Below are 25,522 nucleotides of genomic sequence, written 5' to 3' on the forward strand. Positions count from 1 at the left end.
AGCTGAAGAGCTGAGGGACAGTGCCCAAGCCCAGAGTTCAGGCCCCATGACCGGACCCCCCCCCAAAAAAAACAAATTTAAGCAAACAATAACAAGAGCAGGCTATTTTTAAGACTGTGTAAAACTCATTACTAAAGTATCAGTTCTCTATCACCTAGTGAGGTTTCTCAAGTACTTCATTGATTAAGAAATCTGCCAAGTGGATAAAAATAATAACATTCTATTATCTGAACCAGTATATGCTAAAATGTTGTTGTTTTTTATTCAAAAACAAAACAAAACAAAAAACTCCCCAAACACAAAGTGCTGTTTGGACTCAAGAGCACCTGAATAAGCTGGCAACAGGAAAATTAATCAGTCAACGATGCCCTGGCAGTTATTTGCACAGCTGTTTCCTTTCACTTAGCATACAATTTTAGTTTTTTAAATCTGTTACCCACAACATGCAATAGGTACATATGACATACTAAATGGCATGCCATTGTTGAAAAAGATCCAGCAGTTCTCACCATGGTAGAGTATTCAACATGTGAACACAAAACTCCAAAAAGACTCTCTCTGCAACCCCAAGTAGCACCAAAGAAAGCTGTTACACATGCCTTTTCTCTTTAGACAGACATCTAACTTGGTGTTGCCACTTTCCTGGGGGATGGTAGCATAAGCCTCCTTCTTGATTCTCTGACATTTTGTTCAAAATCTATTCTTTCCAATTTACCACTTTATGAAAAATCTGTCTGCCATTTCTAGCAAGAATTAGCTATAAAACGCACCTCTCTGCTGGGCACTGGTGGCTCACACCTGTAATCCTAGCTACTCAGGAGGCTAAGATCTGAGGATCGAGGATCCAAGCCAGCCTGAGTAGGAAAGTCTGTGAGACTCTCATCTCCAGTTAACCACCAAAAAGCCAGAAGTGGAGCTGTGGCTCAAGTGGTAGAGCACTAGCCTTGAGCAAAATAGCCAAGTGAGAATACAAGGCTCTGGAGCCCCAGTACTGGCACAAAAATAAACAAATAAAATGAACCCTGCTAAGACTCCCTCAATTAATTTCTCTCAACTGCTTAGTTCATATATCTATTTCATTGGTACCATAATTCAAGCTTTTCTCTAATTATTCTAATTTTGTTAATGTTTCTAGGGCATAAATCCCATGAAAACAGGGGAATTTCCAGCAAACTGAAAAGGAATTTATAGACTGTCTAATTACATCCTTTGCCCTACCCCTTTTGCTGAAGAAACTGAGGGCCCTTGTGGGTCAACCTGTCCAAGTCAGCCAAGTTAACAAATGAACTAGGCATAGAGGTCATTGTGTCCTGATTCTCAATAGTGTGCTTTTCATTTTTACCACATTAGGTTATCTTCCTATTTCACATGCATCTCTTCAGAACACCTTAGGAAGTGCTAGATACACACATGTCTCTCAAAAAACGTCAATATGATAAGCAGAGGAGTTTGTATAACTAAGTAATTGAGTCAAGAAAACCATCAGAAATCAGGAAGAGCATTTCCTTACTTACTTCTTTGCATGATGCCACCCTCCGGCCCAGTTAATTGCTACTTTACATATCCCATCAATCAGACACTGGGCAGCTGTGATTGTAGCCCCTCCTACTGCTGCAGCAAATTCAAATATCCCTTCAGTGGCTGGGCAATCGTACCCTGAAGGCAGAAACAGAGGGCTTGTTAAAGATGACTTGGAGGAGGAGGAGGAATAGGTTGAAGTGCCACAACATTCTCTAGCAAAAGCTACTGCACTGACATCAGTTCCAACTGAGAGAGAAACCTCTTCAATGCTGAAGAATGTTGGAGCTAGAAAGAATAAACATTCAAGATAAACAAATCACAACCTAGAGATAGTGCAAGCAAAGTGAGAGGTGATGAGGTGATGAAACCTGCTGTGGTTGCACAGAGCCAGGTCTGGACTCTAGATCTCTTGACCTGCTCCCTCAATACAGTGTCTTACTAAGCCATGTTGTTTCTCAAAATTATCACACTGGTTACTTTTTCTTCTTTTTTTAAAATAAGTTTTTGGTTGTTTTTTTTTGGGGGGGGTCCGGTCATGGGGCCTGAACTCTGAGTCTGGGCGCTGTCCCTCAGCTCTTCAGCTCAAGGCTAGCGCTCTACCACTTGAGCCACATCGCCACTTTCGGCTTTTTTCTTTATGCTTATGTGGTGCTGAGGAATCAAACCCAGGGCCTCAGGCATGCAAGGCAAGCTCTCTACCACTGAGCCACCTTCCCAGCCCTTAAATAATTTTTTTATTGTAAAAATACTGTACAGAGGATTTACAATCATATGAGCAAGGTAATGAGTACATTTCTTATCAAGCATTGTTGCCTCCTTTATTTTTCTCTTCCCATCCCTTCCCTCCCATCTCCACAACTATATCCCCCTCTATCCCCCCCTTCACACTGGTTATTTATGGTTTTTAAAAATGTATTTAAAAGCCAACTGCCGGTAGCTAACACCTATAACACTTGCTACTTAGGAGGCTCTGAGGATCATGGTTCAGTTCCAGCTCAGGCAGGAAAGTCTGTGAGATTCTCATCTCTAATAAACTACTCAGAAAATGCTGAGGGACAGAGCCCAGGCCCCAATTTCAAGCCTCAGGATCAGCAAAATATTTTTGCTTGTCCTGGGGCTTAAACTCGGGGCCTGCATGCACTGTCTTTGAGCTTTTTTGCTCAAGCCTAGCACTCTACCAATTCAGCCATAGTTCCACACCTGGCTTTTTTTGTAGTTAACGGGAGATGAGTCTCATACACTTTCCTGCCCAGGCTTGCTTAGAATCTCAATCTTCAGATCTCAGCATCCTGAGTAGCTAGAATTGCAAGTGTGAGTCACTGGTGCTAAGCTTAAAAATGAATTTTAATAAGGAATCAGAAAAGTTAGAGGATGCTAAATCAACAGATATTCAGCCAGACCAGATCTGAGTACTTTCATTAGGGCTGCATCAACTGAACTGTTTCTTTCTCCATCTGGATCATCATTCAGTTTTGTTTAATTTGCATGCTTTTTCTGGGTAGTGAGTTCTGTGTGGCTAAATCAAGAGATTAAAATGGACTACTGGGAGCATAACTCAGTGGTAGAGTGTATGCCTAATATGTTTGAAACCTTGGGCTCCATCTCCAGCAACACACATATGCACATGCACCCCACACACAGAGTGTTAACACATTATTTCTTAATTAAGCATTTAAAGTCATTATAAAAGTTATAAAATATGCATCAATATAATCCAGATGGGGGCTGTTAAGTCTCCCATCATTGCCTGGGAAAGATGTTACCTAGTCCATATTCTATGGAGTCGGGATGATCCTCGTCCCCTTCTTGGCTGATCTTCTGGAGATGCTGTAGGTAGGCATCAGTGTGAAAGGTGGCCATCTCCTCCATGGAGGCCACTTTGGGCTTCACTATCCTAATAATAACAGAGACAAAGAGAGGTAAGTGAGTCAGACCCAGGATATTCCAAAGCTGGAGACAGGAGCCAGTAATGTGAGAGGTTAAAATACAACTCCCAGGTCTGGTTCCAGTGAGCTGATGTAATAAACAAATTTGGTTCCTCCCCTGTACTGGACAGACTCTACTTTCATATAAAGTATTGACCTCACTAACAATGGGCAAAAGGACAGATTTCTTTTTCCTAGTTATAAATAGGCAAAAATAAGTGAGTAATTATATTTAAGTTAAACCAATTGTCAGGAATCAGATAAACCATATTCTATGAGTTGTAATTTTTTTGAGTTGTAATTTTTATGACAAGCCAGTAAGCAGAGATATCTCCACTTGAATTAATTGCCAAATGGGATATATAACCCTTTCACCCAAGTCTTTATTTTGTTTTACTTATTTATTATGGTTTTGGTGCTGGAAATTGAATATAGGACCTTGCACATGCTAAGCATGTGCTCTACTGCTGAGCTACATCTTGGCTTCTTATATCTTATTTTAAAAGGCAGCCAGGTTATCATGGGTTCGAATTTGGAGTGTATACATTAACTGATCTATACAGTTTTCTCATTAATAAAATAGGAAACTGCATGGGACTTGTGAAGAGTAAATGTGTGTGCCAGCACTGGGATTTGAACTCAAGACTGGGTGCTATTCTTTAGCTTTTTTGCTCAAGGTTGATACTTTACCACATGAGCTATAGCCCTACTTCTGACTTTTTATTGATTAACGCACTTTTCTGTCCAGGCTGGCTTCAAACTGCAATCCTCAGATCTCAGCCTCCTGAGTAGCTATGATTACAGGCCTCTGCCACCAGGGCCCAGCTCACAAACAAATTCTTTGTGGTTAAATATCATCGATATTTGAGGAAACAAATTAGAAAACTCAAGATAAAAAAGTTTCTATACTTGGTCCTTCCCATCTATCTCTGAAAGGAAAAAGCGGGGGGGGGGGGGGTATTGAAACTGGGCTTTAGTCAGAACCTTTCAAGCTACTCCTCATAGGAAGTGACAAATAGGAGCACATAAGAGAATAAAAGGACCTGCCCTAGCGACAGGCCTTAATTCCTCTGATCTCTAGCTGCTTGTTCCCCACTTTTTCTTTGTATCCTCACTGTACCTATGTTCTCCAGCCCTTGCAGCTGAAAGGGGTTTCTAGGGACCAGCAACACCAACATTTCCTGGGAACTTCTTAAGAATGCAGAACTTCAGCCTTACCGCAGACTCAGTGAATCAGAATTAGTATTTAACAGCTGATTTTTTTAGAACAATTCAAGAAAATGAAATTCTGGTTTACTGAACAACTTTGTTTCATATACACATCAAACAGGTCACCCCTCCTGCTCTCCCCCGCCCCTCCCCCCCCCCGCAAAAAAACTCAGCAACTTCATAGAGAAAAAAGGGGAAAAAAGAATCCTTTTTTGTCTTTAGCCTTTTTAACTATCTTATATAAACGAACTACTTTATAGTACAGCTAAGTATATATACACAAAAAGTTAATGAAATGCTCAGAATAAGATTGTTTTTATTTACATTTTATATTTTTGTACATATTGTTCCAAATGACCAAAGCAGACTTCAGTGCATTCTCTCCTACCTCTGACTATTTGTGGTGTCACCATGTTCATTATAATCTCAAGGGAGAAAAAAACCTCTTACAAAAAGCAAAAACAACAACAAAAAATAACAAGGTTATTTCTACAAGATAATATTTCTTAAATTCAAGTTGAAGCAGCGCAGATCCAGACTGCAAAGATGTAGTCATGGTTTCTTAATGTCTGATCAACTGGGGCACGGCTGCAAGTTTTTCACTGAATTAAAATGTCTATAAAGGCTACTAGTAAAACTAAGCTGCTCAGGAGAAATCCTTTGGCCCAGCCTTAAAAATGAAATATTACAGTCAAGACCCAGTGATTCTTATTTCTTCTTCAAGAAAACTTGTCTGTATCATCTATCCATAAAATAAAAAGTTTATAATTTCTTGGACTGTTTCCCAGACCTATTGGCTTTCTCTTATGGTACCTTCCCATGTACTTTGTTAAATGTTAAAGGTTGAAAATACCAACTAAGCTGGGCCCTGGTTGCTCACACCTCTAATCCTAGCTACTCAGGAGGCTGACATCTGAGGGCTGTGGTCCAAAGCTAGCCCAGGCAGGAAAGTCTGTGAGACTCTTACCTCCAGTTAATTACCAAAATGCCAGAATTGGAGCTGTGGCACAAAGTGGTAGAGCTCTAGTCTTGGACAGAAAAGATAAGGGACAGTTCCCAAGGCCTGAATTCAAGCACCAGGACTTGCATGCATACACACACACACACACACACACACACACACACACACACACACACAGAGACACACACACACACCACTACCACCACCACCACCAACAACAACTAAAAACTATTTGATTTAATAGTGGAGAAGACAGTCGGATTTTCTTTGCTGTTTGCAGTAAAATATTTTCAAACTTGTGTTGCCAAAAATAATTAAAAATTAAACAAAACTTAGTGAGAATGGACACCAATGGCTCACACATGTAATCCTAGCTACTCAGGAAGCTGAGATCCGAGGATCACAATTCAAAGCCAGCCCAGGCAGGAAAGTCTGTGAGACTTTTATCTCCAATAAATTGCTAGAAAACTGGAAGTGGCACTGTGGCTCAAGTGGTAGAGCATTCACCTTGAGCTGAAGAGCTCAGGGACAATGCCTGGGACGAGAGTTCAAGTCCCAAAACCGATTAAAAAACTTAGTGAATTGTGTGCATCAGTGTCTCATGCCTGTGATCCTCGCCTCTCAGAAGGCTGTGGTCTGGAAGATTTGAGGCTAGCCTAGCAGAAAAGTCCATGAGATTCCAACTCCAATTAATCACACAAAAATCTGGGTGGGAGGTGTGGCTTGAGTGTAAAACATCAGGCTGGCAAGTATAAGGCCCTAAATTCAAATCTCAGTACTTCCAAAACAAACAACAAAAACTGCCCAAACACGTAAAAATATATATATACAGTTATACTGACTGAACAAGAGGGTTTAATGATGACTGAAGCTGGGTGCTAGTGAATCATACATTTAATCCTAGCTATTCAGAGGAGACTGAAATCTGAAGATTATGGTCCAAAGCCAGCCCAGGGAGGAAAGTCTATGAAACTCATATGTCCAATTAACCACCAAAAAGCTGGAAGTGGAGGTGTGGCTGAAGAAGTGATAAGAGTGCAAGCCTTGGGCACAAAAAGTTTAGGGACAGAATCTTGGTCCTGAGTTTAAGTCTTAGCACTGGCATAAAAAAAAAATATTGCAGACGACATGATCTTGTATTTAAAGGATCTCATAGACTCCACTCCCAAATTACTCAAGCTGATTCAAAACTATGGCAAAGTAGCAGGCTATAAAATTAACCCCCCAAAATCAATGGCTTTTCTGTATGCCAACAATGAGAAAAGTGTGGCTGAAATTAGGAAAGCAACTCCATTTGTAATAGCCCCACAAAAAATAAAATACCTAGGAATTAACTTAACCAAAGAAGTGAAGGACCTCTATGATGAAAACTTTAAAATCTTGAAAAAGGAAATTAAAACCGAACTTAGAAAATGGCAAAACCTCCCATGCTCCTGGATTGGTAAGATTAACATCGTGAAAATGGCAATACTTCCCAAGGCTATCTACAAATTCAATGAGATACCTATCAAAATTCCAACCTCATTTTACAAGGAAATAGAAGAGGCAATCCAAAAATTCATATGGAACAATAAAAGACCCCGAATAGCAAAAACGCTCCTCAACGGAAAGAACACTGCTGGAGGAATATCAATACCAAATTTAAAACTCTACTATAAAGCCATAGTAATCAAAACAGCTTGGTATTGGCATAAGAACAAACCTCAGGACAAATGGAATAGAATTGAAAACCCAGAAATGAACCTAGAGACCTATAGCCATCTAATCTTCGATAAGGGAGCTAAAATAATAGAATGGAAGAAAGACAGCCTCTTCAGCAAATGGTGCTGGCAAAATTGGTTAACTATTTGTAGAAAACTAAAACTAGATCCTTATATATCACTCTGCACCAGAATCAACTCCAAATGGATCAAAGACATCGAAGTCAAAGCAGACACTCTGAAAACATTACAGGATAGAATAGGAGAAACCCTAGGTCTCCTTGGCTCAGGCCGAAATTTTCTGAATAGAGACCCAGAAACACAACAAATCAAAGAAAGGTTGGACAAATGGGATTGCATGAAGTTGCAGAGCTTCTGCATGGCAAAGGACATAGCTAGCAAGATCAATAGAAAGCCCACGAATTGGGAGAAGATCTTCACTAGCCATACAACAGACAAGGGTCTCATAACTAAAATATACTTGGAACTCAAAAAATTAAATCCCCCAATAACAAATCCTCAAAGAAACAACTGCCCAATAAATAAGTGGGCTAAAGACTTAAAGAGAAACTTCTCTGAAGAAGAAAGAATGATGGCCAATAGACACATGAAGAAATGCTCAACACCCTAGCCATAAAAGAAATGCAAATCAAAACAACATTGAGATACCACCTCACTCCAGTTAGAATGGCAAAAATCAAGAACTCTAACAACAACAGATGCTGGAGGGGATGTGGACAGAAGGGAACCTTACTTCATTGTTGGTGGGAATGTAAACTTGTTCAACCACTTTGGAAAGCAGTATGGAGGTTCCTCAAAAGACTTCACATAGAGCTCCCCTATGACCCAGCAATCCCACTTTTGGGCATTTACCCAAGTGTTTACAAACAAGACCACACTAAAGCTACCAGCACAACTATGTTTATTGCAGCATTATTTACCATAGCTAAGATCTGGAACCAACCCAGATGCCCCTCAGTAGATGAATGGATCAAGAAAATGTGGTATATATACACAATGGAATTCTATGCCTCTATCAGAAAGAATGACATTGCCCCATTTGTTAGGAAATGGAAAAACTTGGAAAAAATTATATTAAGTGAAGTAAGCCAGGCCCAAAGAAACACAGGTCCCATGGTTTCCCTTATTTGCAATATCTAGTATATGTATGAGTCAAGTGGAAAAGGTCAAACAATGTGATGTTAGGAAAATGAACCCTTAGATATGTATTTTAATGTTTTTTTTCTTTCATGCATGTGTTTCTAAGGCATTTATAAGATTATTTCTTTGTTGCTTTGTATGTGCCTCCCCCACAGTATAACCCCTGCTTTCACTATATTTGATGTCAGTATAACTTGTGGAGGAGATGGGGAAAAACAAGTCATTTAAGGATTCAGGTGGACCTGTTGCAACAATGAGAAGTACAAATTGTCATGTCAAAAAGGAGCTTTACAATGTCGGTGGGGGGGGGGGGAAGGATTGGGTGGGGGGGAGGGGGGAGGCTGGGAAGGGAGGTGAAGGGTAAACAAAGGAGGAGGCTGCAATGCTTGGTAAGAAATGTATGCATTATCCTGCCCATGTAATTGTAACCCCTCTGTACAGTATGTTCACAAATAAAATAAAATTAAAAAAAATAAAGAACATGCCTAAAGGAAGTAACACCAAGTGGGGAGTGGTAGAACATTGTTGTAATTCCAACACCTGGAAAGCAGAGTTGCGCTCTAGACCATCCTGGGCTACACAGCAAGACCCTGTCTCAACCCACTCTGTCCATAAAAAGGAGGTACACAAGAAATCATTTGCTTAGTTATAAAGATGAAAGATGAAAGCAGAAGATAAGCATACAATACTAGCTGGTGTAGGACACTTATCTATTTGGCCAGAAAATATCATAAGTATTACTTACAAATGTGGCAGGTTCATATAGATGCATTTATAGTGACATTAATATAGAATAGGCAATATTTTTATTCTTGGAATTTGAATTGAAGGCCTTATTTTGCAAGGCAAGTGTTCTTCTACTTGAGCCATATTTCCAATGCAGTCCTTTTTTTGTTTACTTATTTTTCAAATAGGGTCTCACATTTATACCCAGGCTTTTCTATTTATCCCTACCTATTTATGCTGCCTATGTAGCTGGGATGATAGTTATGAGCTACCATGCCTAGATTCATTGTTTTAAAAGAAGCACTTCATTGCGTCTGGAGTCCTGACTGGCTTCAGCAGTTTGCTTGGGTCTTGACTTTTCTCCAAGCTAGGTCATTAAAGTATGGTGGTGGTAGAAGCATTTCTAAAAATCTTAGGTTGAACCTGTACCCTCAAACCTGGCTTAGAGGAAAAAAATCCCGGCCCCATCAAAAACAAACCCCAAAGTACAAAACAAGAACCGAAGACCTGCAGCATAACTCATCTCAAACTGTCTACCAACATACCTATCACACCCCGAAATTTCGGATAGCTAATGCATCGTAACTCTGTTTTTTTTCAAGTTTCCTTAATTTTTCAAGAGCTTTTCTAAAGTTACAGGAAGATTACAAACACTATAAATACTCTGACAAAAAAAAAAGCTTTTTTTTTTTTAAGGCAACATACTCTCCTTAATTATCCCCAGTGTGAAGTAGGACTGCAAGGCTATGTTTGGGCTTCTAGCTTTAGGGATGAAAAGCTAGATGCAGAATAACCAATTTAACCTCATGTGCTTATGCAGTGCATATGCTTCAATCAGAGAATGGACCATACTGGCCTAAAAAAATACAGCATAAGGAAAAAGAAAGACAGAGTACAGTCTCTTTCATAGTTTAATTCAACGAAATCCAATAAACGTCACCAAGATTGAAGGAGCTATCTACTTTAGCTCGCCTCCCTTTCTTAATGGAATGCGCTTTAGCCGATACAGAGATGAGGAGTCAAAATCGCGTAGATAGTAGCTGCCCGGCGCCTTTCCACGGGAGATGGAGTACTTCTCCTCAGCAGTTTCTCTTTCACAACGTAAGCAATCCCCACCTAAAGAAACTCCATCTCGGCCTTGCCATTCCCCCTTCTCTTCACGGATTCCCTCCCCCTCTCTCCCCCACCGGCTTCTGGCACTCTCCGAACCCCCCGGGAACGCTTTCTCTTTACATCAGCTTTAGGCTCCGGACACAGCGACTCCAATTTCTGTGGCGGATTTTTAGTCTCCCGCCTTCCTAGAGCCCTCCCGTCTACCCCGACAGACCGCCCCTTCAAGCACAAAACCCACCCAGGTCTTTCATCCCAATCTCTCTCACCCGCTTGGGAACCTTGGTCAGGGAGTCGCACACGCTGACATACTCCGGACTGTAAATGTAAACAGGGCGCAGCGGCTTCCCACCCTTTCCTTGGGACTGTAGTTTGTCCATCTTCCGCTTCCCACAGCTTCGGAGGCACGGTCTGGATTCTACTGCCTTCAGACCCAGCCTGAGCTCCGGTTCCTGCTCCCCAGATTGGCCGCAGCGGTGCTCCCCGGTCAACATTCCCTCCTATTCTTGAGACCGCGGGAGACACTGCCCCTGCTCCTCAGCCAATTGTGGCGATGGCTGGGCCTTCTCAGGACAGAAGAACCCGTCTCAGTGACAGCACCTCAAAGAAAGAAGGCTTGGCAGATAAAGGAAAATGCCCAAATAACTGCCAATTAGGACCGGCTTATTATGACAGAAATAAATACGGTCAAAACTAATCATACCTTGTTGCCCTACGGGGCCATTTGAGATGAAGTCAGGCCAGACTCAGAGCATGCTGGGAGATGTAGTTCTTAACACGTCTGGGTAGCGGAAGAGCTGCGGCTAAACACTAAAATAGCCATACATTTCATTTTTAACAACAAAAAACGAGCCTCGACTCTTTATGAATTGCTTCACTCTAAAAAATTAGACTTTTAAGTATTTAATGACAGATTCAATGTAGCTGCCTACAGCCCCCCCCACACTTCCCAACTGCTTCAATTGTTTATCCTGAAGATGGGCAGGGGGATCAATGAATTATGTAAATGGTTTGCAAAGTATGCACAGTAAATTGTGTGCAGCAGTTTTAGTTCAACACTTATCATTTACTGTGTAAGAGGTGATGAACCACAAGAATTTATTCAGGCAAATCTGATATATTCCCAAGAGACTATGTGATACTGTGAAAATTGCTTGGTAGATTTGAATCAAGCAGTGATGTCAAATGTACTCCCTGAATGTTGATATAATAATAGGAAGGATGTAGAATGTGTTCAGTTGTGTTTGGAAATTGTAGTTCTTCCCTCCCTCCTTTGTTGTAAAACTAAACAAAAGCTAGGGATATGTTTCAAGTTTGGTTTGCAGGTCCTGTTAAGAGTATCCTGAGGTAGTTTTAGAATTAAAATCAGCATTTCCAGGTTCTTGGATGCTCACAGGATTTGCTACAAGCTGAACTGACCTACTAGCACCCCCAGAGACAGGCAATATCTGTGACTTCTTTAAAGTCTCGCTCACATTTTATTTTTTTTAAATTGTGATAGGCACTGTGGATGTATTTTTTCATGTCATCCTTCCACAGTCCTATGAAGGAGATTATAATATACCCATTTAACAGATGCAGATTGTAGAGAGAGAGACTGAATAAAGTTACACACTTAAGGGAAAAAGCATATAGTAGTCTTAAGAGGATGAACAGGATTTTTCTCTGTGAATATGGAAGCCAGAGGAGAGCATGCTAACTAGAATGAGCACATAAGCAAAAACTGTAGAAAATTTCTCATCTACTTTAGCTGAAGGAACAAAAATTTAAAGAGCTTTAGAACAGAGTAATAAAGAAAACAGACTTAATTCTGTGGAAATGGGGAAACATTTAGAGAGATATGTTTTCTGTGTGCTGGTTTTGGGGCTTGAACTCAAGTTCTTGCTTGGCCTTTTGATAGCTGGCACTCTACCACTTGCACCACACATCTAGTTCCAGCTTTTTGCTGGTTAAATGGAAATGGGGTTTTGTGGACTTTTCTGCCTGAGCTGGCTTTGAACCTCAATTTTCATATTTCAGCCCCCCTGAGTAGCTGGGAATACAAGTGTAAGCCACCAGTGCCCAGCTCATTTAGACAGATTTTGCTGTGTGGTCCTGGAGATCAAGCCCAGTATATTATGCATGGCAGGCAAGTGTACCACCAAGTGAACCACATTCTGTCCCTTAGAAGTATTTGTGAAAAAATTGTACAGTAATAGTGTGTAGGAAAAAATAGTCATTGAAAGACTAGAGGCTGGGAGTCCCATAATTTCCCAGGTAAGAAGTGATAATTTAAACTTGGGTGATGGCAATGGAAACAGTTTCATAAATCATTGTGTTAAGAAGTTGCATGAGAAATAAATATTGTCCACATAAAAATGAAATCATAAGAGTGTCTGAGAGAGCCAACAGTACATGGCTTTCTCTCCTGCACTGTGTAATAGTCATGTATTACAAACATTTCAAAACCAAACTCATGATTCCCGTAGCCAAGTACCTTCCATCCTTTTCCTATCTTTCACAGCTCAATAAAGATACCAATGTCTATCCAGTTGTGTGGGCCAGAAATCTGGGTGTCATTTGTTTACCCTTCTTTTGTCCCACCTGAAAATCCAACCCATCAGTTTCCATTATTTATATCTCTAGGATTTGTTTTACATACATTTATTTCTCCTCCTCAGTAGAGTAACTACCCTAGTCTGAGCACTATTATTTTTGGCCTGGACTTTCTTCAATATCCACATGGTCTCTGGTTCTACTCTGGCTGCCTGTACAAACCATTCTCTTTGCAGCTCCAGAGTGAACTTCTAAAAACAAAAAGTGAATTGGATCACATCATTTAAACTTGCTCTGCACCATAGAATCTTCTACCTACAAAGCAGTAAGTGTTGAATATTCCTCGTTTTGGATATTTGTAATAGGAAAAAGACAAAAGAAAGGAGACAAAAAGGAAACAGTTGAATCAAAATAATTGTACCAAGATTTCCCAGGAATCAGGGGAGGCATTTCAAGGAGGAAGAGCTAACAAAAAAATGTTCACTGATGCTCTATGGGGTAGGTGGAACCAGAGGTAGGAGAGGAAGCCAGAATGCAAGGGGTTAAGTAATGAAGCCTTGTATGTAGCTTCCTTATTGAAGGAATGTAATTGTGAAAGGAAGTAGTCTGAGGGATTATCAGAGCCCAGCTTTGCTTTTTAGGACAGAAAAGGACTTCACACACTCATAGATGGGGGAAAAGTGCCTATGGGGCTATAGGAATTGACTGAAATGTGAAATGATGACATATTATCAGTGTAAGTAGGTAATGAGACTTGTTCTGGGCCTTCTGGGATAGGCAGTGTGGAACAAACTGGGCAGGATAAAGAAGACCAATTAGCCGGGCCCCAGTGGCTCACGCCTGTAATCCTAGCTACTCAGGAGGCTGAGATCTGAGGATCATGGTTCAAAGCCAGCCTGGGCAAGGAAAGCCCGTGACATTCTTATCTCCAATGAACCACTAGAAAACCGGAAGTGGTGCTGTGGCTCAAGCAGTACAGCGCTCGCCTTGAGTTGAAGAGCTGAAGGACAGCACCCAGGCCAGAGTTCAAGGCCCATGACCAACAAGAAGAAGGAGGAGGAGAAAGAGGAGGAGGAGGAGGAGGAGGAGGAGGGGGGGGAGGAGGAGGAAGAAGACCAATTAACACTAAATTCTGCATGGTAATCAGATAATTTGGAAATGTGTGTGTGTGTGTGTGTGTGTGTGTGTGTGTGTGTGTGTGTGTGTGTGTGTGTGTGTGTGTTCTTTAACATCTAGAGACACAACTGAACCTTTCAGTGAAGGAGTATTACTTCTCAACTGGAACCAGTATCTCAGAACAGCACAAAATGTAGCAAGATAATTTAATCTTACAAAAGGTGAATTGATGCACAATGCTCTGGAATTGGCACCTCATTCTTCAGCAAATCTTATCGAGAATCTGGAGCCTTGCTCATGATGAAGACAGTAAAGATCATGCTGTAAGTCTCCAATCGCAATTTTCTACATGCTTAATACCTATGTAGTCCTGAAACTATGAAGAAATTCCTTCTCAAGTCTTCAGAGGAAGCCAGCTGAATCATGGCTTACCAAGCTGATGATCTTGCTTTCTTCAACCACTGTTGCTAAAGGTAATGCTGGAACCTGCAAAGCCAGGTAGGTTGCATTGGACGTTTTTTTTCGGTTGGTCGTGGGCCCTGAATTCTGGGCCTGGGCGCTCTCTCAGCTCTTCAGTTCAAGGCCAGTGCTTGAGCCACAGCACCACTTGCATTTTTTTTCTGCTAATGTGGTGCTGAGGACTCTAACCCAGGGCCTCATGCAAACAAGGCAAGCACTCCACCACTGAACCATCTTCCCAGCTCTGGACCACTTATTTTTAATCTTCTCCCCTGCTTTCACTTGCTGGCAGAAGCAGGTGAAAGGAAAAGTTAACACATTAAAGGAGCACTACCAGGGCTGGGAATGTGCTTAGTGGTAGAGTGCTTGCCTAGCATGCATGAGGTCCTGGGTTCGATTCCTTGGTACCACAAACCAAATAAATAATTGTCACTACCTGGTTAGGTATGGGGCACAGGCACATGTTTCCAGCTAATAGGTAGAGACAAGTTGATGAAAGTTTGAGGCCAGCACGGGAAAAAGTTAGTGAAACCTTATCTCAAAAACTAGCCTGGCTTAGTGATAGAGTGCTTGCCTAGCATGCATGGAGCCCTGGGTTTGATTCCTCAGTACCACATAAGCAGAAAAAGCCAGAAGGGGTGCTGTGTCTCAAGTGGTAGAATACTAACCTTCTGCAAAAGAACCTCAGGCACAGAGCCCAGGGGTTCAAGCCCCAAGACTGGCAAAAAAAAGCTGGGCACCCATGATGTATGCCTGTAATCCTAGATACTCAGGAGTCTAAGATCTGAGGATCATGGTTCAAAACCAGCCCAGGCAGGAAAGTCCATGAGACTCTTATCTCCAATCAACTACCAAAAAACTGGATGTAGTGCTGTGGCTCAAGTGGCAGAGTGCTCATTTTGAGCTGAAAAGCTCAGGAAAAGCACCCAGACCCAGAGTTCAAGCCCCATGAGTTTTTAAAAACAAACAGACAAACAAAATTAACAACCCCAACTACCCTGGTGTAGTGGCATAAGCCTGTTTTCCCTGTTACTCCAGAAGCAGAGATAAAAAGATTATAATCCAAAGCTGGCCTGGGAAAAGTTACTGTGAGATCCTATTGGAAAAAAAAACTAAAACAAAGGACAGGTGACATGGCTCAAATGGTAGAGTGAAACTTCCTAGGCCAAAAAGTCACTACCATTTTAGCCAATTTCTTTGCTCATTTTATAATCTGTCCACCAATGCTTTAACAGCTAATCTTGTTTTCACACCACCCCCTAATGACTTTTTACCAAAGATTGTAGTTGCTACAAATGTGAACTCTTAAGCCAGACTGCATGGGTTAAAATCCCAGCTCCAACCCTTATGAGCTGATTCACGTTGGAAAATATGCTTTAACTGTCAATACCTTCATGCCCTTGGCTATAAAATGGGGGTGCCAACAGTATCACATGATGACTGTGAGGGTGAGAGGACATTGTTTATTGCACATGCCTATGTAATAATGTCGATCATTTGATAAGTACTCAAATATTGGTAGTCTTAATATTCCAAATATTCCTTAATATTTTAGAAACTCTCCATCATTCTCCTTACCCACATACTACTATTGAAAGGTTTGAACACATTTCTTGTTTGTTGTTTCCTGTTCCAGGGCTTAAACTCAGAGCCTGGGCACCATCCCAGAGCCTCTTTGTGATCAAGGCTAGCTCTGTATCACGTGAGCCACAGCACGACTTCCAGCTTTTTTTTCTGAGTAGTTTATTGGAGATAAAAGTCTCATAGACCTTCCTGCCTGGGCTGTCTTTGAACTGTGATCCTCAGATCTCAGTCTCCTGAATAGTAAGGATTGCATGTGTTAGCCACTGGCATCTGACCTGATTGTTTTGAGGCAAACTTTTAAATCAGATTTATCCAGGCACTGGTAGCTGTAATCCTAGCTGTTCAGGAGCTGAGATCTGAGGACTGGTTTGAAGCCAACCTGGCAGAAATGTCTGTGAGACTCTTAGCTCCAATTAACCACTGAAAAGTTGAAAGTGGAGCTGTGGCTCAAGTGGGAGAGTACGAGCCTTGAGCAAAAAAGCTCAGGGGCAGTGCCTAGGCTTTAATTTCAAGCCTCAGGCCCAGCAAAAAAAAAAGAATGACAATTCTTGCCCCTCCAATTGTATTAAATCTCCAGAATGTAGTAAAACTGAATTAGCTAACCCATTCTTATTACAGAATGACCAGTGAATGTTATACATAAGAGTATAGAAATATTTATAATATTTAGAAAAATAAACTATTTTAAGTACCCTCCAGTAGCTTAGAAGCACAATTTGAGCCCAACTGAAATTCTGAGTAAAAATCCACTTTATCTCATTATCATAACATTTTCCCTAAAGACATCAATAAGCCTGTTTAAATTTATGAGCCTAGTATGAGTATGTATCTAAGCAAAATTGTTTTTTACATATAGCATCTATGTATAATTTATAATACATATTAAAATTATTCAAATTTGTTGAGGCTTTGCCTCAATTGAATAATTAATGTAAAATAAATCCACAAAATAAGCTTTAATCATAAAAATACATAGTTTTGTACACTGACACCAAGCCTGATTTAATTGCAAATTCTAAATCTTTATTCTATTTTCAAAATGTGAATGCCTTAAAGATTTGAACATGTTTTTTAAGTGTTATAAACTTAAAGGGAACAAAATACCAGTGGAGTTTTATGAAAAGTTAAGTAGCATGGCATGGGGTCACAGAGACAGTTGTATAATAAACCTAGAGAGGTGTAGCTATCAGTGTCAATCCAGACAAATGAGTGCAGGAAGGAGTGGTGGCTTCACTTGTGGTACTCCAGACGTACCTCCTGTGACTGGAGTACACTTACAGCTAATGAAAAGATAAACTACTTTAGACTTGATTGATCTCGTCAAAAGTGACCAGAAAAAATATGAATGTATTTCCATGTGCTTGGAGAGAGGCACCAACTATTTTCTATCTATCACCCTACTATGTTCCATACATTCAGAGGATTGCCACTAGTTTTGGAGGAAGTGTTTATAGAATCTTCTGCCCATCTATTCCCATTCCTGTTTTTGGAGAAAACCCTTACAAATCCAAGGGAAATTAAGGGATTCAAGTAGGAAATTATCTGAGTGCAAACAGGGAAATTAGCTATCATTACCAACAAATTAGAAAGAAAAGTAGGGGAAATGTGCCAAACAAGTCTTCTATACATGAGACCAGAAAAGACGATTGAAGCACCTGTCCACTGCCTGTGCGTGTAAGCCAGAGTTCTGCCCCACTCAGTTCACTTGCCACACTCATACTCACATGCTTATTTAGTCTAACAAATGTACTCACAGACACATGGTTTTGTCACAACTACTTACATTCGACTTAACTATTGCACATGTGTGCACGCGCACACACACACACACTTACACATACACACACACACACACACACACACACACACACACACACACACACACACATAAATACCATGAGATCCAGAGACATGAACTCTAAAAGTGAATATATAAGTGGAAGAGTTTAAGAATAGTTTTTGGAGGGAGTTGAGAGGGGCTAGTTGGTTGGCTGTAGAAAGTGAGTAGGTAAGTGAGACAGAGACAAAAAGTACAAGAAAAGTGATCAGTAGAGCAGTTACAGACTGGACTGTTAGGATTTTCTTTGTTGAAGATGGACGCTTCCATTCTCTGTGCTATGTGGGATTCAGAGGCAAGGATTTGAAGCAAGTCTATCTGCAAGAAGCAGTCCATGGTGGGTACCTATGGCCCTATGTGTGTAACACTGCCCACATATCTTCTCATCTTTCCCTTCCTGTCTGGAAATGGGCTCCTGAATCTCTTGCTCTAGGTTATTGCACATGTTCTGCTCTGAGTAGCATCAATCTTCATAAAAGGTGATTTAAAGTGTCAGCACATTTCCTGGCTCAGCTTGCATTGACCATCAAAAAGAGGGGGTAGGCATTGTGGACAGAGACAGAGAGGACAACAATAGGCAATTCTACAGAGAACCTATTTTATCACTCAGAATAAGGCAACCTGTAAGTGAAGAAGGAGATTATGATCTGGTATTTCTTTTCCTAGGAAAAGGCACTTAATAGATATTTCTAATTTACAGCAGTGTAAAATTCAACAACTTAAAAGTCCACTTACTAGAAGTAATGTCCCAAAGCACCCACTGCTCATATAGACAACAATAAAACCACATATAATAACCGTCAAATCTGAAGAATAAATATTAATACCTGTTCCCCAAATGGGAGTTATGAAAATAAGCTGGTTACATTCTCTGCAGAATAAAAACACATGCAATTTTTTTAACTGCAAATTAGAAACAGTATTTGAAGGCCTGGATGAGCTTATGCACACTGCAGGTAAATCTCCAAGTAAGGTTCTCTTCTTCTAAAGCAGTTAGTTTACAAGAAGAGTTTTTTTCTTATTGGAAGGAATGGGGCTAGAATGGGCACAGGAGAGTGATCAGGTGCTAAAATTTCAGTTCCATGCACAATCAACCAAGAAGGCTCAAAACTTTCACTGCATGGCACAGATGCTGTGGGGTAGAAACTCCTGCACGTAGGTGGCAGCTGCCTTGGAGAGGTAGGTCATGGTGCCAAACCTGCCACTGGGAGCACTGTCATATAGAAGAGTACAGATGCCAGATGTGGGATCCTTTGCCAACATGGTATCATCTGCGCCGAGGGTTTTCTGTTTGTTTTTTAAGGGTGAAAAAACACATGGGAAAGGAAAAAAATTACTAATCCTACCAAGTAAAATCCTGGTTAGTATAATTCATAGCCATTTTTTCCATTACCAGTTAGTTGGCTACTAAGCTACTTAGCCAGGAATGGGTGAGGGTTATGTCCAAAATGACAAATATGATTTGTGCTGGTACTGAGGCTTGAATTCAGGGCATCTCACTTCCCTTGACTTTTACACTCTAGGCTGATACTCTACCATTTGAACCATAAATCTAATTCCACTTTTTGGTGGATAATTGGAAAAAAGAGTCTCACAGACTTTTCTAACTCAGCTAGCTTCAAACTTTGATCTGCAGATTTCAGACTCCTGAGCAGCAGCTAGGATTACAGGCATGAGTTACAGGTGATGGGTAATGAACATGACTTTCTAAACATGTCTTTGTACTAACCCCCAAAATTTAAAAATTATTTTAAATTTTCTTTATTTTTTTTGTAAGTTGTGTGGCTTGAACTCAGGTCCTGGGCGCTGTCCCTGAGATCTTTTGATCAAGGCTAGTGCTCTACCACTTTGAGCCACAGCTTGGCTTCTGGTTATTGGAGCTAAGACTTTTCTGTCCCTGCTGGCTTCGAACTGTGATCCTCAGATCTCAGCCTCCTGAGTAGCAAGGATTACAGGTTTAAGCCACTGGTGACTGGTTATTTTAAAATTATTATAAGATAAATATGAAGTGATAGTTAATTAAATGTGACACATCTGTTAATAACAGACAAATGTTAATACTTACAGATTGCCTTAGTGGGACTTTGGTCTGAAACTTTCTAGTATTATTTCAGCTTCACTTCTTTTATCTTTATAAGCCAACTTAATTCAAAAAAATCATAAGTTTTCTAAATCTAATCTATGTCTAAAAGTGGTCACATTTTCAGAAATATAGACTGACAGAAATCCAGAATATTGAAAATTAGAACAGTCCTAGAAAATCCTGGATACTTTTCTTCTGTATCCTCTTACAGTGGCTGAAAAAGAAATACCTGTTACATATTTTTGGGATTTTCCTGTGAATAACACACACACACTATTTCCTTTCATGTTCCTGCTATTAGACAATATTTGGAACATGTCCAAGAAAGCTATTTATTTATTATTTATTGTTTATTTATTTATTTAGATCCCAGTACTGGGGCTTGATCTCAGCTTCTGGGCACTCTCCTTTACTATTTCCCTGAAGGCTAGCATCTTAACACTTCAGCCACAGATCCACTTCCAGTATTTTGTTGGTTAATTGGAGATAACAGTCTCATAAACTTTTCCTCCCATCTGGTTTCAAATTGTGATCCTCAGATCTCAGCTTACTGAGTCGTTAGGATTACAGTCCTGAGACTATAATCAGTGCCCAATGAGAAGTTAGTATTTTTTAATATGGTTAGGTTTCCCTTATTTGCAATAACTAGTGTATGTCTAGGACAAGCAGAAAAGGTCAAAAGCTATGTACATATGACCATATAAGATAATGTTAAGTGAGATGAACCCTAAGACAGGGACACAAGTGGCTTTTTTCTTTCTTGCTATGGTTTTTAATGTATTACGTGAGTTTTTTTTTTTTTTTATGTTCTTCCCCCATAGTATAATCCCTGTTTTCACTGTATTTGATTCCTTTGCCCTGCATCTTGTATATACAATTTCCTAATTTGGGGAGGGGAAGGGAAAAAACAAAATGCTTAAATAGGGATACAGGTTGACCCACCGTAACAATGAGATACATAAGACACTGGTGGAAACAACTTTACAACTTGTAGGGGGAGGGAGGGAGGAGTTGGGGAGGTAAGGAGGGAAGGGATGGTAGGGGAAAAACAAAGGAGGAGGTAACAATACTCAACAGGAAATGTACTCATTACCTGAATCATGTAACTGTAACCCCTCTGCACTATTTTTACTATAAAAAGTATTAAAATATTCTGGAAGATTTTCAAGAAAATAATAAAATGTAGAAATAAAAGTTTCACTTTAATATTTTCCTATAAGTAAGCAGTAAAAGCCAAGCAAAACTAAATCTAAATGTGCTTTTTTTCTAATAGACCAGAAAGGATGTGTTTTCAGCCCTTAAATCTACAAAAGCAGTATGATCAGTAATTGGAAATACGATGCTAATGCCATGCTTCAAGGGCTTTTCAGAGGAAAGCATAACACTTCTTGAGTTCCAGGCAACTTCACCATTTAATACAAATAATAAAATACATGGGGTGAGGAAGGCTGATAAAGGGAGTTTAAATTCTATCCGTGCAAGCTGTATGCCTGTGTGGAATATCACATGGCACTCCATTAATACACTTAACATGTTAATAAAAAATAAAATGAGATCAGTGGTAGAACACTGAGCTAATGTGCACAAGGCCTTGGACTTGGTCCAAGCAGTATTAAACGAACATATACATAAATGTTTTATGATTATTTTAAATTTTATTTTTTATTTTTTGCCAGTCCCAGGGCTTGAACTCGGGGCCTAAGCACTGTTCCTGGGCATCTTTTTGCTCAAGGCTAGTACTCAACCACTTGAATCACAGTGCCACTTCCAGCTTTTTCTGTTTATGTGGTGCTGAGGAATAGAACCCAGGGCTTCATGCATACTAGGCAAGCACTCTACCACTAAGGCACATTCCCAGACTGCGTGTTTTACAATTTTTAAGAAATGTTTTTTGCTTGTTTGTTTGCTGGTCTGGAATTTACAATCCTCCTGTTTCTACCTTCTGAGTGCTGAGAATATAGGCACATATTGCTATACTAGCTTACATATAATAGGTTTTAAGACAAATACAACAAAAGACAGATGTCATCCTGCAGTGCACTTCCTTTGCAGAGGTTAGAGCCACTGTAAAGAAAGCCCAGCAAAGAGCTATGGATAAAAAAGCATAAGAAAGAGACTTAGGCTTTTAGTGAGGAGCTTGGAATGCAGTCAGCTTAGCTTTATATATTTTTATTTGAGAAAAATCACACATTTACCTACCTGTTCTTGAAGAAACAAGTCATTGGCAATATGCACTATTTTTTCCACAGCAATGATGCTTCCAATGCTATGAATCTCAATGTCTGCCAGCATGGTAAGAACAAGGATGGCTTCAACCAGAAGCTGACGGTATTCTGGCTGAGGTACACGATTCAGGACAGACTCCACATGGACAGAGAATTTAATCTCCCCTGGAGTCATCTATTATAGAGTAAAAGAAAATCATGTCCTAGGAGCCCACTGCCAGAAGCATCAATCCCTGGTCTGAAAGGCAATTAAAACTCTGTAGCTGTGAGTACAGATTTACCCCCTTTAATGTAATGAGTGAATTGATTCAGTCTTTGTGAAAGGCAATCCGGAGTCAGTCACAAAAGTGTCAATGCCCTCTAATCTATAATCCTATTGCTAGGAGTATATCCTAAGAAAATAATTCAAACAAAAATAAAGTCCTATGTGCAAGAGTGTTTATACCTGTATTAGTCACAAGTGGAAAACTCAAAGGAATCCAAATGTGGAAATGGATGCATAATGGCCTATCATGGCAGAGGAACTTCATAATTTGTATAGTTAGTTGAAAGAATAAATCTGATGACTGTGGATAATAGAAAAATTTAAGTTGATCTTAAGATTGTATATATACATCTGTATATATATATCCATGCAATATCCATTATCTGTAATATACAATTAACATATATAATTACATAAACACTTATGTGCCACTAGAATAAAATGGGCATTAAAAAGTATAAAGTTATCACCTTTACAATAAATTTTTTTTTAAAAACGTATAAAGTTGGAAGTGGCTCTATGGCTCAAGTGGTAGAGCACCCGCCTTGATCTGAAGAGCGCAAGGACAGCACCCAAGCCCAGAGTTCAAGCCTCACAACCAACAACAACAAAAAAATAAGTATAAAGTTGCTGAGGGTGGCTCATGTACTTATAACCCTAGCTACTCAAGAAGTTGAAATCAAGAGGATCAAGATTCAAAGTCAGTCTGGGCAGAAAAGTTCATAATGACTCTCCCATCTCTAAGATAATCAGCAAAAATCAAGGCTGGAGGTATGGTTCAAGTGGTAAAGCATCAATAATGAGCAGAAATGAAGAGTAAAATCGTGAGCTCCATTTCCAGTATCATAAAAGTGTGATGTTGGGCTGGATCTGTAACTCAGTGGTAAAGTACTTGCCTAGCATGTGTGAGATCCTGGATTCCAATTTCAGACTCAAATAAATACTAAAAATTAATAATAAATAATGAATAAATAAAAAGGCAGAAGGTTATTTTAGTGAGAAGTAGGCTGCTTAAATGCACAGAAAAGAGATATTACAGAAAAAGGCCTGTAGGCAACATATAGGCCCTAAGCATTATAAGCTTATGCTAAGGCACCCCAACTGCTATCTGTAACAATCCCAGGGGTTCTGAGAATTTTCTACCACTCAATCTTATCTGTGGATTGTGGTACTTTCTAACTATGGATATGTATTAGCATCATTAAATAACATTTAAAAACACCCATTCTCAGGCTCCCTCTCTGATGATTCTATTAGGCCATGTTGCGGAGTCTAAGTAACTCTGAGCTTTAATTAGAACATAGGATCACTACAAGTCTACAAGATCCTGCTAGACAAAGGTGGGAATGAAAATGATGGGGAATATAAATCATTTGTTCTTAGATTACTAGCTCTTCTGCTCTTTTCAACTCTGATGTAATCTCACATAGACTAATGTTTGAAAGAAGCTGTTCTTATGTAATTAACATAATATATAACTATTTACTAATGTTTCTATTCATTAAAAAATTCTCTGCTTTCTTCAAATGCATTTTGTATTGATATATAGAAGCATAGTTGATATACAGAAGTATAGTTCTGTTACTTTAAAAAGTGATCACTAAAATATTTCTAACAGGCAACTCTCCATCATACAAAGGTAAAAGACAGAAGCTTACCTCCCTAGTTGTTGAAGAAGGAAGAACAAAACCTTCCACAGAGAGTCCATGACACTGCAAAGCAGAAAAAAAACATGTGTTTACCGGGTATAAGCTAACCAACTGAGAAGTTAAAAGATGAGACTTCACATGTCTAAGTGTGCGTCATGGGGTGCATGATGAGTAATCACAGGGAAGCATGAGACACTATGGCTGCTGTTTCCTTGCTATGGAGTCATAATTCCCAAGTTCTATTGGACTACAGAAGACACCTCAGTTCATTTTCTACTTAGGGGAGTGTGATAGGTTAGGGAAGATCTACCAGTCCTCAAATTCACATTGAGAGGATATCATGCTAGGTTCCACAGTCTTCACAAAAAGGCTTTAAGAAGAATTTTAGACTATTAGAAAAATTTGAGATATGTATTTATTGGACACATGCCATTGGCACATGCTGCAGTTAAGCATCACACCTCCTGCAGTATTCGGGCACTACTTTGCCTATAGCACTTACTGTCTTTCAACACTATGAACACTTTATTGTTTCTTATTCTTTCTTTCTCGTAAAATCAAAGTTCCATAAGGATAGAAATAAATATTACATCAATATCCTCTCCATCATTTCGAACTGACATTAAAAAGCAACAGGAATTAATGACTTATTTTGCATTCTAAATAAATCAAAACACTCTATATTAAACAGCTGGAGAAAAATTATGATCCAAGAAGTTTACTAGTTTTTCTAAACACGCCTTTCCTGTATTCCATATACCAAGTAAGTATGTGCAAAGACTTGTCAGCTTTCAAACGTATCTGCAGAGTAATGTCACATTCAGACTCCAAAAGACATATGTTGTGCCTCTTACATTAACATCCCAAGCCCAGGTTTTGATTCTGACACAAAAGATCCAATCACAAGACACAGTCCTTCTCTTGTATAATTGCAGCCTTCTACTTAAGCATCTGGCTTACGAACCATTTGGCCTTGCATCATTGCTGCTATTTAAGAAGTAACCATATGCTGAACTGAGGTTAGAACCCAGAGCCTTGCCCATGCTAGGCAAGCACTCTACCACTATCTCCAGCCCTAATATTTCTTATCTTAGATTCCTTTTTTTTCTCTGTGTGTCACTTATTCATCAGCTCTAGGTAATAGACTTTTCAGTTTCATTTACTTTTACATTTAATTTAATCTGTAATTATATGCCTAAGAAATTTGTCTAGCTCTGTGTTTTGTGTTATGTTACACATCTTATAAATAAATGTAATCCTTTCTAAAACAGTAACAACAACAAAAGGAAGTAACCACTGCTTCAATTCATTGATTAATATATACTTCATAGTGTCCTTACATGTTGCCTGAGAAGAATAGCCCTTAATGCAGGTAAGTTGAATTAGCACAATTCATGTATAACTTGAGATATAAAATATATATGTGCCTTGATGGGTGCCAGTGGCTTATGAGTGT

General features: G+C 39.7%; 2 protein-coding genes across 4 annotated transcripts in view; both read right to left on the reverse strand.

The window, feature by feature from the left end:
* Positions 1-948: 948 nt before the first annotated feature.
* LOC138840292 (histone deacetylase 8-like) lies at positions 949-11,097 on the reverse strand. The gene is made up of 4 exons (XM_070040342.1): positions 10,583-11,097; positions 10,007-10,059; positions 3,285-3,415; positions 949-1,656 (listed from the first exon to the last, which is right to left on the reverse strand). Exons 1-4 carry the CDS (start codon positions 10,805-10,807, stop codon positions 1,511-1,513), a joined length of 555 nt encoding a protein of 184 aa, XP_069896443.1. The 5' UTR covers positions 10,808-11,097; the 3' UTR covers positions 949-1,510.
* Positions 11,098-15,840: 4,743 nt separating this feature from the next.
* Positions 15,841-25,522, reverse strand: part of Phka1 (phosphorylase kinase regulatory subunit alpha 1) — a 123,176-nt gene continuing 113,494 nt past the window's right edge. For 2 of the 3 annotated variants that reach the window (XM_070040344.1, XM_070040343.1), the window contains 3 exons: positions 24,076-24,129; positions 22,127-22,327; positions 15,841-19,131 (listed from right to left, as the gene is read on the reverse strand). In XM_070040344.1, coding sequence (XP_069896445.1) covers positions 18,958-19,131; positions 22,127-22,327; positions 24,076-24,129 — 429 coding nt within the window. In that variant the 3' untranslated portion in view covers positions 15,841-18,957. The remainder of the gene's footprint in view (positions 19,132-22,126; positions 22,328-24,075; positions 24,130-25,522) is intronic. The other variant, XM_070040345.1, reaches the window with a different exon arrangement.

The sequence above is a fragment of the Dipodomys merriami genome, unplaced genomic scaffold (genome assembly GCF_024711535.1).
Source record: "Dipodomys merriami isolate MVZ:Mamm:240054 unplaced genomic scaffold, mDipMer1.0.p SCAF_3, whole genome shotgun sequence".
NCBI lineage: Eukaryota > Metazoa > Chordata > Mammalia > Rodentia > Heteromyidae > Dipodomys > Dipodomys merriami.

Bases quoted from the DNA above. Each gene is read 5' to 3' on its own strand.
- LOC138840292 (XM_070040342.1), bottom strand. From the start codon at position 10,807: ATGTTGACCGGGGAGCACCGCTGCGGCCAATCTGGGGAGCAGGAACCG. The intron at 3,416-10,006 runs GTTAAATTGGTT...TGTTATTATTAG, and splicing joins GCACTGCATAAGCACATGAG to GATAGTGAAGCCCAAAGTGG. The intron at 1,657-3,284 runs GTAACATCTTTC...TTCTGCCTTCAG, and splicing joins CTCCATAGAATATGGACTAG to GGTACGATTGCCCAGCCACT.